General features: G+C 34.7%; 1 protein-coding gene across 1 annotated transcript in view; it reads right to left on the bottom strand.

Moving 5' to 3' along the window:
• Positions 1-15,947, bottom strand: part of LOC148946905 (transforming growth factor-beta-induced protein ig-h3-like) — an 87,002-nt gene that overhangs the window by 29,659 nt on the left and 41,396 nt on the right. Inside the window, exons 4-5 of the mRNA XM_089096725.1 lie at positions 7,089-7,322; positions 1,957-2,051 (exon numbers count right to left, since the gene is read on the bottom strand). Coding sequence (XP_088952851.1) covers positions 1,957-2,051; positions 7,089-7,322 — 329 coding nt within the window. The remainder of the gene's footprint in view (positions 1-1,956; positions 2,052-7,088; positions 7,323-15,947) is intronic.

Below are 15,947 nucleotides of genomic sequence, written 5' to 3' on the forward strand. Positions count from 1 at the left end.
ATTAATGTTAAGAATAATAAGCCGCTTCAATTAGAAATAAATGAGGAAAAAGCGTTGATGCTAATTAACGAGAAGATAGCCTCGCTAGGTAAAAAGAGGCTAAGATGCTAGGTAACGGAAATATACATGTCTTTGAACTAAGATTAGGATGCTTGAAACGAAGCTAAAGACAGTGGTCAAGTGCGGCTCTAAAACAAGGACGACTGCGAAATGCTAAGAGATATATGCGAAACATTTCCAAGAAGAATTGCTAAAGGGTTGATATAGGCAGTCATCTGAATTGCCATATGCCAAACGAAAGGCGCAAATGCATAGGTCAGATTTTACAAATGAAGGATGATAGGTTGCCAAAAATTGCGATTCGTGGTAAGACGTATGGGGTTGCACAAAAGATAGGATGAATGGGCCGGAAACAGCCTTAAAAAAGATGTATAGAAAATCAGAACTTAATTTTTGGGAGTAAAACATAAAAATTTGAATTTATTAAGTGGAAGAGTAGTTTGAGCAACTGATACGGCCTCAGATGCTGTAATGAGCCGTGAATAGTAGCATTATTTATATGAAACTAGCCAAATAGTCGTTTTACCAATGTACGGTTATGGTTATATTCTCATTAAACTTCTTACTCACACAACCTAAAGAGTGACACGTGATGACAACCGTAAGTGAGAAGTAGTGCTTCAGCCGTCTGATGAGCAGAATGGACGTTTTTTCACCAGATAATTAAGACTATAGCAGTTTCATGATCACAATGAACGGTTAATGGCATTATTAGGAAGCACAAATACCTGGGACTGGCTATTAGCAACGGAGAGGAAAATTGCTTTTTCTATCATTAAAGCAATTGCCCCTATACATTACAGGTGAAACTAAATATAGGCATAATAAATTCCGTCTATTTCCAAAGACTGGTATTTTCTGTTCGAGCTTGCCTTGATGGTGAGTGTTCCTTTGAATCTGCATCTATTGGAGCAGTCGTACTGAATAATATATTTAATTTCTTTAAAAGCCATTGAACGGATAAACATTACATTTTTATAAAAGTTTTAACATACTTTTTGGAATAAACAGCGATTGTTCAATTATATAGGCTAATTAAATTAAAGCGATTGATTTAAAGATAGTTTTGGACGTTTTTTGCATTCTTGCCTCAGAAGTAAGGCCTTTCAGTCAGCAGGTCTTCCATCACTGAAGAAGAGGGCTCGGGTCAAGCTAAAAAAACAAAAACAAAAACAAAAAAACAATAAAAAACAGGTCAAGTGAAATGTTTAAATCTGCAGTTTGGTTTTTATGGAATTCTTTCTTTAATCTAACTCTCTAGCTTTTAATTCCAACTTACAGAGAGGAATTTTCAGTTGTTCGTTATTCTAAGTTACATCTGAATGTCATTATACTATTTCGTATACAGGGTCAGTTTCTGGAACCTTTACTTGGAGGAAGGTGAGATTCAACCTAAAATTTCTAGGAAATGGTACAAACACAAAATTATTCATGCATTTCTTGTAGTTTTATGTGTCAAAAGTCAACGATAGAGGGTACCCAGCCTCCTGCTACGCTTCACTTGTACAGAAAAGTTATAAAAAAAAAAATAGTTTATTTGCTTGTTGCTTAATTCTTTTTTGTTAGTACAAAACATTTTTGGGGGTCCTAGTCTTCGCTCTCAACAGCTTTGAACCTTCTTACTGTGTCCGATATCTAGTTTTTGCAGAGACTAATGTAATTGTTGCAAGTTTAATGAATTCTTCAATTTTACTGATTTTCTTATATTTGTCAAATAACTTCTTTTTTTTACGAACTTTCTCACAAAACTTTCAAATAAGTTCCCATATACACCGTAATACTAGAACAAAAACAAACTAAAGACAATAAACAAAAATACCTGCAAAAGAACATATTTGGGAAATGTTAATTTGTTTTTAATTATCTAGTCTCTTTGAAGTATTTTAAAGCACATACCTGGTGTACATCCTATGCCACTGGGATTTCTGACAGTGCCATAGCAGCATGAATATTTAGTCTTATATGTCTTCCTCTTCCCATTTGACCTAACTCTAAAAAAAAAGACAACATTCAAATCATGTTTCATGATTGGCAAACGGAAGCCTAGGATAAAATCAAACACCCCAGCGGCAAACAGAAGAACCTTTACTACTGTTATATTTTATAACGAGTGTCATGAATTCAAGGCCGTATCCAGGGAGGAGGGGCTAGGGGGTTTGAACCCCCCCCCCCCAACAAAAATATTTGTCTAACTTGTAAAAACGTAACAAAAATGAACATAAACAAATTTTTGATGCGTTTTAAATTTTTTTTTGTTAACCCCTTCCCCCGAAAAAATCCTTTTTTAACCCCCCTCCCCCCGAAAAAGAAATTCTGGATACGACTGCATGAATTACTTGATAATATGCTGCAAGTCTTCCTAACTAAATTAATACAGACGACACTAGCGGAGTATTAGCCAATAAAAGTGGATTAACGATTCCAAAGGATAGTAAAAATCCATACACAAAAGGACATCTTGTCACCTTATGCATACTAGAAATTACATGCAAATCTATGCTACAAGAAAGCCTTTTTTAAGATTGGCAAACAAATAAAATATGAACTAAAGGCGGGACTAGAAAAGCTTTCTAACCAGTCTTTATAAAAAAAAAAAAAGTCAGTCGAAGATGCTTCTATGCTCATTTTCTTCCATCAAAGTGTATCATAATAAAAACGGCGATGACGTTCCAGGCATTTGAGAACTCCTTTGAATTTGCCATCTTTAGCCGATAGAATACGATCATCTACTTTGAAAGTAACTATCAGCGGTGGTTTGGTGTTGTTAAATTATTCACACCTTTACTGAGTACAATCAAGCTTAACTAGATTGTGGGTCCCATCCAAAAAAGCATGGGTTCGATTTGAAGTAGGATAAGCAGGTTTAAAGTTCCTCTTTAAGGCTGAAAAAATAATAAAGTACGAAAATATTTCTCAAAAATGGCGTAGTTTTTTGGACCAGGCCCCATTGACCCTGATCTAGAAAATATTGACCTCTTATCGAAAAATCTCAGCAAAAATTATTAGAATGAGGGGGCTTCAAAAACTATTCATGGGGGGAGGTGTAAATTAAAAAAATGCCACTGGATAGAAAAATATCATATTTATTCCCGTTATTAAACACAGTTGACTTTTTATTTATATTTTAGCTCGTTTTTAAGGGGTGGGGTAGCTGCCCTTTTGCTTTGTATAGTGGGCTTACTTGCTTTAAGCTTCCTTATCACATTCAAAACTAAAAGGATGATTCCCAACTCATATTTTAAAAATATCAGTCTTCAAAATTTTTACGACTTCAATGCTTACACAACATAAAGTTGATATCAAAGACTTTGGTTTCTTTCTGGTAGATATCCAAAACCCAAAGGTTAGCAAACTTTTTATTTATGACTGGGAAAGGTAGTAACGTGATCAAATTCAGATTCTGACTGCTAGCAAAATAAAAGGAAATATTAGAGCGGCTAATATGTATTTTCATGCAAAAAAATAATTTTGCCGACGCATTGAATTCTTTAAGTGCGCATATTATTACTTCTGTAGAAAGCGGTAAGTCTATTGCGAAAACAGATACGGATTACCCGGTACTTATATGAGACGCTTTATAAAGATAGACATTACAAAAGGTTTCTCACTCCGAGAAACTATATTTAAACTTTAGTTTTTTGGGGTCTAGGGGGACTAACAGGTACCTAGGTTGGGTTAGGTTAGGTTACGTATTTAATATATGCTACGCTTTACCCCCCCCCCCCCAATTTTGCAAATATATAGCCTAATTTTGTTCATAAACTATTATATTTTCTTCCTATTTTGTTTTATTTCATTAGCATTAACGAAACTTCAATTTTCACGCACTTATCGCTTTCTACAAAAGTACCCTAATATTTTCTGGTTAATTAAAATGTCAAAAGAAATCTTTTCAAAACAGCAGGTTTTAAAAATTGACTTTCGCAAAGCATGTAGGAAAACTAAGAAGTTATTTTTTTCAGAAAATGGCATATAATGTTAACGGAAACAGTGATTCTACCAAGTAGAATGGTATACAAAAATGTATCTAGAGTCCAAGTGTTCAAAAATCACAAGATTTCAAGGATTTGATCTTTAAGGAGATGGATCACAATTACTCCTGATTATTGAAAGGGACAACTCTGAAAAAATTTCCACAATCTTAGATTTCCTATCTTTTTCTTATTTTCTTCATGATCAGCATTTCGCACCATCGTGCAGTAATTTTACGTATTGTATTCGAAATGGACACTATGCTAATTACTGGCAAAAAATAGTCAATAAAAATGACCAGACAGTCGGTAAAATCTCTTGCTCCCCCTCCAAATATTTTTTCTAGTAATGATCCGGGTAGTGATTGTTGTGATTCGCATTGCTATAACCCTTTGCTATACCATACACTGTGCTTGTCCTTTGTCTAAAGTTTCACACCCTGGGTACATAGGTGGAAAAAAATGAAACTGATAAAAAAGCAAGACAAAATGTGGGTTTTTTATACATTTAAATTCATCTGCAAGTAATTGCTAGTACAACTGTCCAGAATAAATGTCCCTTACTCATAAAAGGGTTCTTCTTGAGTTAAATTTCTTTCGAGAATATGACCGATACCAAAGGAACTGAAAATAACCTTTATTATAAATAGAAGAGCTCCATTGCATTTATTTCTAACATCACGATCCAAGCCTCAACCCGCCACAAAAATAGCGTTTGCTTCCCCAAAAGCTGTGGAAAAAGGGTAGGTTTTGCACAGGAGTATTTTTCAAGGATCCAGATTATCCACTCTTTCTCAAATAAGCCATGACATTTTTACGGGCATAAGAGCAAAACCTGGAGAATTTAGTTATCCCATTTTTTGATGAGGCAATTTTCCCACTTTGTCCCAAAACTGAATATGAGGCGTTCAGAGACCAAAATGGTTGCTCAAATTTAAGTTTCACCATGCGCATCCTAGAGTTTTTCTTTTCCTCGTCATAATCACTCGATACATAACTTCCATTATGATTCCTTATTCACCAAAGACAAATCGTATGTGCAATCTCAGACAACACTTGTTTCTTAAAAAAAAAAAAAAAAAAAAAAAAAAAAAAAAAAAAAAAAAAAATCTTCTCAATAGTTGCCGGAGTGTAAAACTCAATTTCCAAGACTGCAATTTATGGTGATGTTAATGAGAATAGGGAACTACACTAATTTAAAGTGACTCTAATCTAACTAGGATCAACAGGGAACTCCAAAACAGGATACACTGCCAGGTCTGGTTTTAATATAAGGATCATTTGGTGTAAAAAATGTCCATGGTTCTTGGTGTTTTCATATGGCTTGTGCTTAAATACTGTTTAGCATGAACTAAGCTAAATTGGCTCTAAACAAATAAATAGTAGCCGATAGCCAAAATATTTATGACCATTTTTGGGATCTAACTTTAATCCTCAGGTTTTTGGATTGGCCTTACAAATTTCCTCACTTAAGATAGTTACTCAAGTACTTTGATAATGGCAATAAAAACAAAACAAAAACCTTGAAAGGTGGGATTGACTGATTTGACATCTGAGAAACTTGTCCAGAAAAATTTTAATTTTTTTTTTTTTGGAAGTAGTTCATTGTTATAATTCCAGTAACCAAATAAGTAGTTTAGTATAATAATGGCCTGTACCCTAATTATAATAGCATTAAGAAAACTAGAGATTTACAGCAATTATTTTAGTAAAATGTGACCATAACGTGATCACGCAAATACGAGCTATTTTGAATGTGATGACATACCAGCAAGCAAAAAAGGGAGGGGGACGAAAGGTAAACAATGAAGAACGAAGAACTCAATTTGGTGAACTAAAATCCAATCAATATGCCTTCTCTTAGTCACCTCTTTGAATGTGCCAATTATTATTTTCTTCGCTCGCTTTTGATAAATTGCTTAAATGAGCAGTTAGTTTTCTTTCCTTTCGAATTGTATTTACTGGGTGTTTGTAAACTTACTTAGTCTTTAGTAATTCAACTTCTCCCTCATACGGTCCGACTTAATCAATGTTCATAGTCGATTTCTAACGTGGTATGCTTATTATTCAGTTCGTATTCCAATTCTTTGTTTTTTCCTCTTTTACTTTATGCAAAGTTTTTCATTTTTGTTGTGTCCATTTTTCATTTCTTTTTGTGTAAATTTACGTTCATTGTGTATGTGAAATACCGGGTTTCCTGTTCAGTCACTGATTAAGTGTCTATGCCTTCTCTTATAATATTGCTTAAAACTGATGAACCTTCATTGCATGAATCGTGTACTCAAAAGATTGCTCAAAAAAATATTTTAATGATCTATTATAAATTTACTTTCCAGGGTTTTCGTTTCAGCTTCATTTCTAACAATATACATGCTATTCACTGTTATCGTAACGCTGTTCATTCACCTTCCAGACAACAAAATATTTCTTTTCGCAACTTTGGTGTATGATAAACGATTATACATTAAAACAAAATCATCGTGTGACATCGAGGTTGCAGTGGTTGCTGCAACCTAGTAAAGAATGAACCTTAGCAAATAGTAACCCAAAATTAATTTTTTTGAAACCAAATCAGATGGAAATCAAAAGCACACCATTGTAATCACCATGGCTAAGGACCTTATACATGAAACTTAGCAGTCCCCTGGTTTCAACGACAAGGAAAATACCTTTTTTGCATGAAAAACACTTATGTGTCCCCTTTTATTCTTTTTTCTTTTTTCCTCCGCTGCTAATATGGCACTGGAACATCATAGAGAGTTGTTTAAGGGCTCATTTTAATGGAAATTGTTACATCAACGCGTTTTTTATGGCAGAAGTCCAATATGCGGTAGTACAGCCTTATGCTATGCTATGCTTATGCCATTTCTAAGTTTATGCGAAGCAATAAGAGTGGTAAAGGCTTTCGTTCAATTTTGAATTGACCAAGCCTTATAAATACAGTAATCTAAAAATTCTACAATATTGTATATATATATATATATATATATATATATATATATATATATATATATATATATATATATATATATATATATATATATATATATATATTACCTTGTTGTGCACACATAAGACGAAATTGTCTCCTGACAGCTGGACATTCTAAGATGAGACTGAAATTGCCGGGCTTCTCTTTCGCCAGTTTCTTCCCCACTTTCATCAAGATCGATGACATCTGACCCAGTGCTGATTTCAGCTTGGAACTCACTTTCTTGCACAGTCTCAACAACATGTGACGTTTGATTCAAGAGTTCATCCGTTTCGGTACGCTCAATACAAACATTTTCCCTGAAAATTAAAACTGTCTAGACTTCTTGAGGACAAAATATAATAGCTTAGCCTTCGACTGAAAAACGTGCTTTCAGTGCATTTTCGAGACTCCAACGGACCAATATAATCATAGGCGCAAACAGGTCCAACCATCAGGGGTGATAAAAGCTTTTTATCTGGCGAAGGGAGGGGGAGGGGTGTGTGTGTAAAACTGGAGAAAAGTGCATTTTTAGGCCACTATTTTCCAGCTCCTCCAGATGGACCTTTTCAGATCTAACTTTAGGTATCAATATTTTGTCTCAAAACTGACTTTGGACCTTCCTATATGGCTTCATTTATGGCGTTTGAGAAGAAAAACCGTGTTTGAAAATCACAATATTAAATATTGGCTTTTGCCAAGATAATTTCCCTAAAGTGATACTAGTTTTTCTTTATACATTTTTATGAAAAAAAAAAAAAAATCCAAGAACACATGTTTTGCCACAAGTGTAACATTACTTGGAAGTACATGTAGGTCTAAATGAATAATCTATTAGTATGATTCTACCATCTTCATTCCATATAAGTTCTGCTATTCTAGCTGTTCTGTTGCACGAGTTGAAAATATCAACGGCAATGATGTTGCATTTTTCTTGAGAGCATATATGCGGTGCTTTTCAAATTGTATTTTTGCTTTAAACATTTGATTTTTGACCGACTTGTATATACCCTCTTAAGAGAGCGTAAAACAACTAGTCGTACGGAACATTTTTTTTTTTCAAAATATATCCCAAATATCACTTTTCGAATATCCAAAACTAAAACTGCTAGCCGAAGCACCAATAGACATGTTTACAGTTTTTACACAAATTTAAATTTACTAGTTTTGAGAACCCATTATTCATAACTACAGTAACAGAAACTTGGTTGACAAACAGTTTGTTTACCGGTCACATCATCAATTAAAAGAACCCTAGAAACTGAAAAATAACGACATAATAAATCATAAATATTTCGTTGTAGCACAAAAAAATCGCTGTCGGCTACATTTACAACACATATCAGAGGCACCGCAGTAGCGCTGCATAAACAAAGAACCACGAGCCTTCAATGTATTATTTTTTTCCCCTGTCCACTTCGTGCGAAATAGGTACTCGTAGAAACTTGGTAGGGGACTCATGCGATTGGAAATTGAGAGTTCTAGTGCCTTTAATGCCGGTAAAAACGATTGGAGGGTAATAGCTCCCCTTGGTCCCCTTACAGATAAGCTTTATATTGGAACAAAAGGTCATGTTCGATCTCGGGCGTCCAATTGTCTCCAAACTTTCAGAGATCGTTTTTTGGGCAAAGGAAATCATGTCTTTCTGGGAGAAGGAATAGGGGCCTGGATACAGGTAAAAACTGTCACTGGTCAGTCTGGAACTTACAGATGCAAGCCCTTTGGCCAGTCTTCCCTCCCCCAAAACTTGGGCGTAAAAAAGGCCCAGAATTTTTTTCAATAACCTCAAAACTTGTATTCTTGAACCCTTGGGCTAAGGGGACCCCAGCGCGGAAGAAGAAATAGACAAAAATTTGTTCAATCCGAAACGGGGCCCGAAGAGAGACAAGAAGGTTTTCCTCAAAGTCACTTCGTAGGGAAGGGTGGTCATAGAACTTTAGGAGGGACTCATTCAACTGAAAATTGTAAGTTTTAGCGCCCTTTTTGAGGACCAAGTTTGATTCAAAGACAACCAACCTCCCTCCCATGTCCTTCTCTGATACCCACCCACCTCTGTAATTCTGATGATACCGGCTCAAAATCTTGAGATAATCTTCTTTTTAAGATATGTCGTAAGGTCTACCAACTTCGCCTCCGAGGTCAAAATCGACCCCAAAGTCCCAAGGCAATTCTCCAAGATTAAGCAAATTATCCACTGTTCAGAGACAGGTTTTAATAAGGCGGCCATGTTTGGGCTTGGATGTCCGATCAACTAGGAGCTCTTAGGGATCGTTGGTTAGGCCGAAATACCCAATTTCCCAGGGATATACTATGGAAACGACATATGTAATAGATTCAACCTCCCTTTACTGGAACCAATACTCGCTTCAGATTTCAAAATACATTTTTTTTCAGTAAAAAAAATTTACTTTTACAATTAGATTAAATTTAAAAATTAGCCTAAACTTAAAAATTTTACTTTTCATAAAACCTCACACGCACAAAAAAAAAATTCAAAACAACGAAGTAAAAAACTTGAAATGTAATCTTTGGTAAAAAAAAAAAAAAAAAAAAAAAAAAAAAAAAAAAAAAAAAAAAAAAAAAATCGAAAACTCGGTAATTGCAACTTTTAAGCTTCCAAGAATTAATTAAAGGTGATATTCATTTTCCAGTGGTCTCATATTTTGATAAGACATAGTGTCATGTTACCTCGTTTTAATACTTGGAAATTTGGTTACATAACTAGAACTGGGAATTCCACCTCCGTGCTTGCCAATTCATGCGTAAGGAGAAATTTCCTGAACGTTTCAGCGTACTCATTTTTTATAGCCTTCATTTGTTCTGGTTGGAATAATTACCTTTTGGAAAAAAAAACGGCTAATTAGTTTCTCTTCTTGCTTAATATCCGTTGCAAAAGAATGGCACATATGAGAACAAATGAGCCATTTTTCACGTGTCAACCGATGAGCCAACTACTTGTAATATCACCAATTCACTGAAATGTAGGGAGGTGGGCAAAGATTTGTTTTTTAATCAAGATACAAAAACATTTCTTTTCCAAATCTGAAGATTGTTTTTGAAATGAAAAACCTAAACACATTTTTCAAAATCTAAGGGTGCAATCTCGTTCTACCCCCCCCCCCAGATAACACCTCTTGACTACTTTTTGTTGTTGCAGGATCTTTTACTTAAATCTATTTTATAAAATAATGAAGTCCACCCAAGAAGCAAAACTTGTCCATGGGGTGGGAAACACTTACTCGTAATTAACATGAGAAGAAAAAGAGATAGTGCCTCATTGTACTTCAGACGCGAAAGATAATAATAAATGCACACACACAAAAAAAAGAAGAAGAACAAAAGTAATAAAACTTCAGGAAACCGAACATTTCTAAAACTCATGATTTGGGTATAATATTTCTCTAGTTTTTTCTTAAAATGAACCAAAATACTACAACTTTTGTTAGTTATCTAAAATATTCCATTCTTTAATCCCCCAATTAATAAAAGAGAACGCGGATTTGAAGTTAGATTAAAAAAAAAACTAAGAGAAAGAAACTGAAGACGATGAGCTACAAAAGCTTTGTAATGATGACTATGTAATAAGTAGGCGTGGCACACTGCCACCAAGAAAAGGGGAATATCCAGCTCCCAATAGAGAAATTTTAATGTGTGGCAATGAAATAGGGGAAATTGATGTTTCTAGGACAGACCAGAAACGATTGGAGACAAACAATGTTGCAATAATTCTAGCTACTTAAATATTACCCAACAAAATTTAACGTGCGAAATGAAGGTCATATTACTCAGCTACATATTACAATTTTTGTAAAATTTTTCTTATTCAAATCTTTCAGCAGCTATCGTGTAAAACCGGTAAAACATAAGATACGCCCCTTTTTACGGTGGACAATAGAAAAAAATCAAACAAGACATATTCCATGCATCTTCCCACTAAGCATAAAAAAAGAGAAAAAAGAAGAAAAATCATTTGCATAACATTTCCTAAGAATAATAAACGATAATCCGAATACCGTCATTATCAAACTCGGGAGCCGCCCCCCCCCACCGCGTTTGGTTGGTCTCTAATCACTTTCGACTGATAAAATAAAGGACTAATTCTCAATTTCTGACGGAATGAGCACCCTCCGAAGTTTCTGCGACCATGAGGTAGAGGCGAGGATAAGGAAGCGGAAGTCCCCCTCCTATACAAAATTGATTCTGCTCCTTTCGGGGCTTAATTTTACTCTTTACTTTCACAATAACAGCGTACACAAGAAATATTCCCAGAAAATACGAGTGATTAAATGTCAACTTCACATTTTTGATGTGTTTTTAAAGTTTTTATGTGCCCCCCCCCAAAAAAAAGTCCTGGATACCGCCCTGGGGATTATATCTTAAAAAAAGCTACAACACCATCAGAGAACCCATTGTAGAATTTTAGATCTCTTATATGCAAATGCTTGGAATTGTAAAACAACAGGGGCATTACCTAGACAGTGAAATGTGTTTAGACCAAAAATATTTTGGCTTGTTAGGGAGGAAGGGAGATACCTCAAAGGTTGCATTTTAAGGTCAAAACACTCCAACTCTCATTGAGCCCTCAGATAAATACAGAATTAGTTCTAAGAGAGAGACAAGGGGAGGGTGGAGATAGAAATTGATTATTACCCCCCGGGCCGTATCCAGGACTTTTGTTTGGGGTGTTATTTTTTTGGACGAGGGAGGGGGGAGGGGTACAAAAAACCTTAAAAAACATAAAAAACGTCAAATCGATATTTAATACCTCTTGATTTCCGGTAATATTTCTGGTCTACGCTGTTATTATGAAAGTAAAGAGTAACATTTAATCCCAAAATGAGCAGAAATTATTCCGTATAGGAGTGGGACTGCACCACCTAGGCTCATGGTCGTAGAAACTTCGGAGGATGCTAATTCGATCAGAAACTGAGAGTTCTAGTCCTTTTTATTATAAATCAAAAGTGACTGAAGAACAATCATCCACGGGGGTGGGTATTTTCCAGGGGGGTAAACGCCTAGCCCCATTGAAGTCATTCTAGGCTTCCAACAGGCTTTATTCCAAATATGCAGAGAACTCTTATTCCATCCTTCTAGCCCTCCCTTTATTTGACTGTTATCAGCTACTGCATGACTTCGAACAAAATTTTGCATTTAACAGCAGAAAAAAAATATCAGAACAAATTAAATTTTCCATAATGAAAATTGAACAATTAATTTTTTTATATTTAGAATTGGTTATTGGTTATATGGAAAGGACAATCAAAAGCTACAGAGTTGGTGATGATAACAGGATTTTAACAGACATTTATACGGTTGGTAGTGCTGAAATGAGATATGATCAATCAGATTACTAGTCTCAAGGAAACACTGATTTCCCAAATAGGGATCTAACCGCCTAGCTTTTTTTCTCTGAAACATACTTTCGTTTTATCAAAAAGCTCATTTCATATGTCACAAGAAGATTCTTTTTTTTAGGACCACATTCAAATAAATTTGTCCTCATTTTTCAAGTTTAGATCAGTAAAAAACAGAATAATCTTTCTTTAGGAAATGCTTGCCATTTTAAAATGCCTCTAGATTTTAGGGGTTTTTCCGCCGTCCAAACAAAAAACTGTTAGCTAACCATTTTCCCCACAATAGTGTTTCAGCCGTCTAACTAAAAACTGTTAGCTAACATTGTTGAGAATATCTTTAGCAAATCAAATACTTGTTGGAGAATTTATTTCTGTTAGCTAACAATTGTGTTTCCGCCGTCCAAACAAATACCTGTTAGCTAACATTATCAACAAAGAGTGCGACGGCGGAAAACCCCTTTTGTTAAAGAGGGCTGTCGATAATGGTAGTTTGGAAAACCGTAGTTAGTTCAAACTGCAGCTGTTTAAAATCTTAAGTTCGTTGAACTCGAGAATCCTTTTTTAAGGAGAATAACACATTGAATTATCTCGACGGGAATTTTTAAGTTTTGGAAACGTTTTTATATTGTCATCTTTTTACTTTTTTTTAGGAGAATAACACATTGAATTATCTCGACGGGAATTTTTAAGTTTTGGAAATGTTTTTATAGTGTCGTCTTTTTACTTTTTTTAGGAGAAAATGTGACTCAGGCCTATATAAAAAGAGACACAAATTAGTATCATAGATACCCGACGATTGACAGATACAATAGACTCTCTTCCGATGGTAGTAACATTCATAAAATTCAAATCAAGATATGGTCATTTTATGCGACATTGATAAATAATTTAGCTCTTCCCTATCTATTCCCGATACATTTTTCGTGGACCCTGTTTACGAATTGTGAGCCCCTATTTTTTGTCACATTAAAGAAGGCCTCCATGGGGTCTGCCGTGAACCCCTGGGGGCCCACCTAAACCACCTTGGGAATGACTGTTCTAAAAACTTTGGGAGAGTCAGAAACAATATTTAATTAGTGTTAAGTTTTAGTAATAGTACAGACAAACTAGCCAAAAGTATGAGTCGACTCCAAAAAAATTGCAACAGAAGTGATTTTTATACCATGTTGTGGAGAAAACAAAAGCTCAACAAACATATCCAAAGTTGCACATTCTAGATCGATTCGAAACTATTTTTTTTGCTTTTCGCGTCGATTTTTTCAGTTTTTTTTTTTCTAAAAAAATGAACTGTCGGTAAAAGTCCGTTTTTCTGTATATGAAGTACCGTCCCAATATAAAATGAAGAGTTGAACCCGAAAATGGAAGCACATTTGGGGTACAATGTTCCAGAAAAAGTTTGATAATCATTAATATGTGCTTTTACCCTTTTCGTCGTTGTGACCTCTTTTTCACCATACTATCAGAAGGCAACTATTCAGACATAAAATGATGAGTTGAGCCCAGAAATCAAATAAACCAGATGTAGAGTCTTCTATAAAACCCATTTCATATTTATCAATATACGCTTTTTTATTTTCATTTGACATGTTTCTTTTAACACTTATTGTCGCCCAATTTGTCGATTGTCGGTAAAAAAAAAATAAGTGGACTGATAAATTATGATTGGTTCATTTAGAAGACAAGGTAACGCACAGAAGGAGCTACACCAGTTTCTTTACCTTCGTAGGCAATAAATTATATCAACGTTTCGTCCCACGCTTTGTCCAAGTGATTTCTTGGATAATTTTTGGGCTCAGCTAATCATTTTATGTCAGAATAGTTGCCTTCTGATAGTATGGTGAAAAAGAGGTCACAACGATGAGAAGGTTAAAATCAGCTTTTTTTTTCTCTACAACATGGTGTAAAAATCATTTTTGTTGCAATTTGTTTGGGGTCAAACTCTAGTTTGCCTGTGCTATAACTGCTACACTGAAAAATGGATCAGTTTGAAAATTCTATTTGCTAATTTTATATTTAATCTTTAGCATCCTATCTCTCCTCACAAAAACGAACGAAATGAAACCCATTACTCAAAAATAATGGGTTCAAGCAAAAGTTCAAGAACTATAATTCAGCAACGTTAATTCTGGATAATAGGTTTAAGTAAACAAAAATATATAGTCTATATTTGAAAGATTTTGTTAGATTGTAACTAATGTCCCAGTTACACAATAGTCACACCTATTAGTAAAACAAGGCAAGGTGTTTCTTTCTTTTCTTTTTTTAGGTCACACCTGTACTATACAAGCGGAAAGTTGAAATGGAAAGAAATTTGTCTGAAAAGCTTGTTTCAACACCAATTTATTTCCGACTATTGTCAAATAGCACTTTATTGAATGTAGAAACTGTTGTTCCAAACTTAAATGTTTTCTAATTTATCGGTCGATCTATTTCACCTTGAATATTGCTCAATATGCCAAATTATCGATGGGATACATTGCTGGAGATATAGTCATGTATAGCTCTGGTTTTCTCCACACCTATGGCCCAAGCATAAGAAGGTGTATGTAACAACTGATCAGTTATGTAACAAGTGAACCATTTTCTTTTATTTTCAGTCTATCAATCTACTACAGTACATTCTTCGCTAAAATACTGAGGACCGTTACTTGAAGTTGCCGCAAAGCTGTTTGCGGTATGAATTTAACACATGACAATTCGCCCACACGACGCCATACAATGTGACTGAAGTTCATTGACCCAATTCAGTCTTAGATTCACTTCACCACGTCACTTCACGTGAGAATGTTTAGTACCAATACCTCAGTAAATTGAAAACAAATGCATGCCTACAGAGTTATAAGAAATACTTTTTTCATGAACGTTAATTTATGGGTTTTATTATGCTTTTTTATACTTTAAATATATTTTTGATTCTTCTGACACATATTGTGAACGGACAGTAAAACCTCGTTCCTGCGTTTATAAAATTACTTAGTAGAGGGAAAGAAAAAGAACTACTAGTCCCGCAGATCCAGCCCAGGGTCAAATGTATTTTGTATAAGACAATAGAAGCAACGAGATAATTTATGGGCACTTACGTGTTATAGCGACCACACTTTGTTCTTGATCTGCAATTAAACCGGTTTCTGTGTCCAGCCGGAAATAATCGGTTTAGCCTGAGCGAGGTAAAATACTATGCAGATATATTTTATTTTAATATTTAATATATAGAGGTGGTTAGGTTAGGTATTTAATATAATGCGTTCTGGGCGGCCTGCTTTCCATAATTCTCTGTTGCATTTTCCATAATTTTGTTATTAAAGTATTATATTTTCATCATATTTTGGTATATTTCACTAGGATCAACCTAACTTCACTTCTTTGGCGTGGTCGCTATAACACGTAACTACCTATATTTTATACAAAACAAGAAAGATAACTAGAGAATTTGTGAAAAACATAGTGATTGCGATTGATTACGAGAAAATTTTAGAAGAATATAGTGATTGTGATTGATTACGAGCAAATTTTTTAAGAACATAGTGATTGTTATTGATTAATGAACATAGATTATAAGATTGTGCCGCTATGAATAACATAGCGGCACAA

The sequence above is a fragment of the Artemia sp. Qi Xiang Cuo genome, chromosome 11 (assembly GCF_049724085.1).
Source record: "Artemia sp. Qi Xiang Cuo chromosome 11, ASM4972408v1, whole genome shotgun sequence".
Taxonomy (NCBI): Eukaryota; Metazoa; Arthropoda; class Branchiopoda; order Anostraca; family Artemiidae; genus Artemia; species Artemia sp. Qi Xiang Cuo.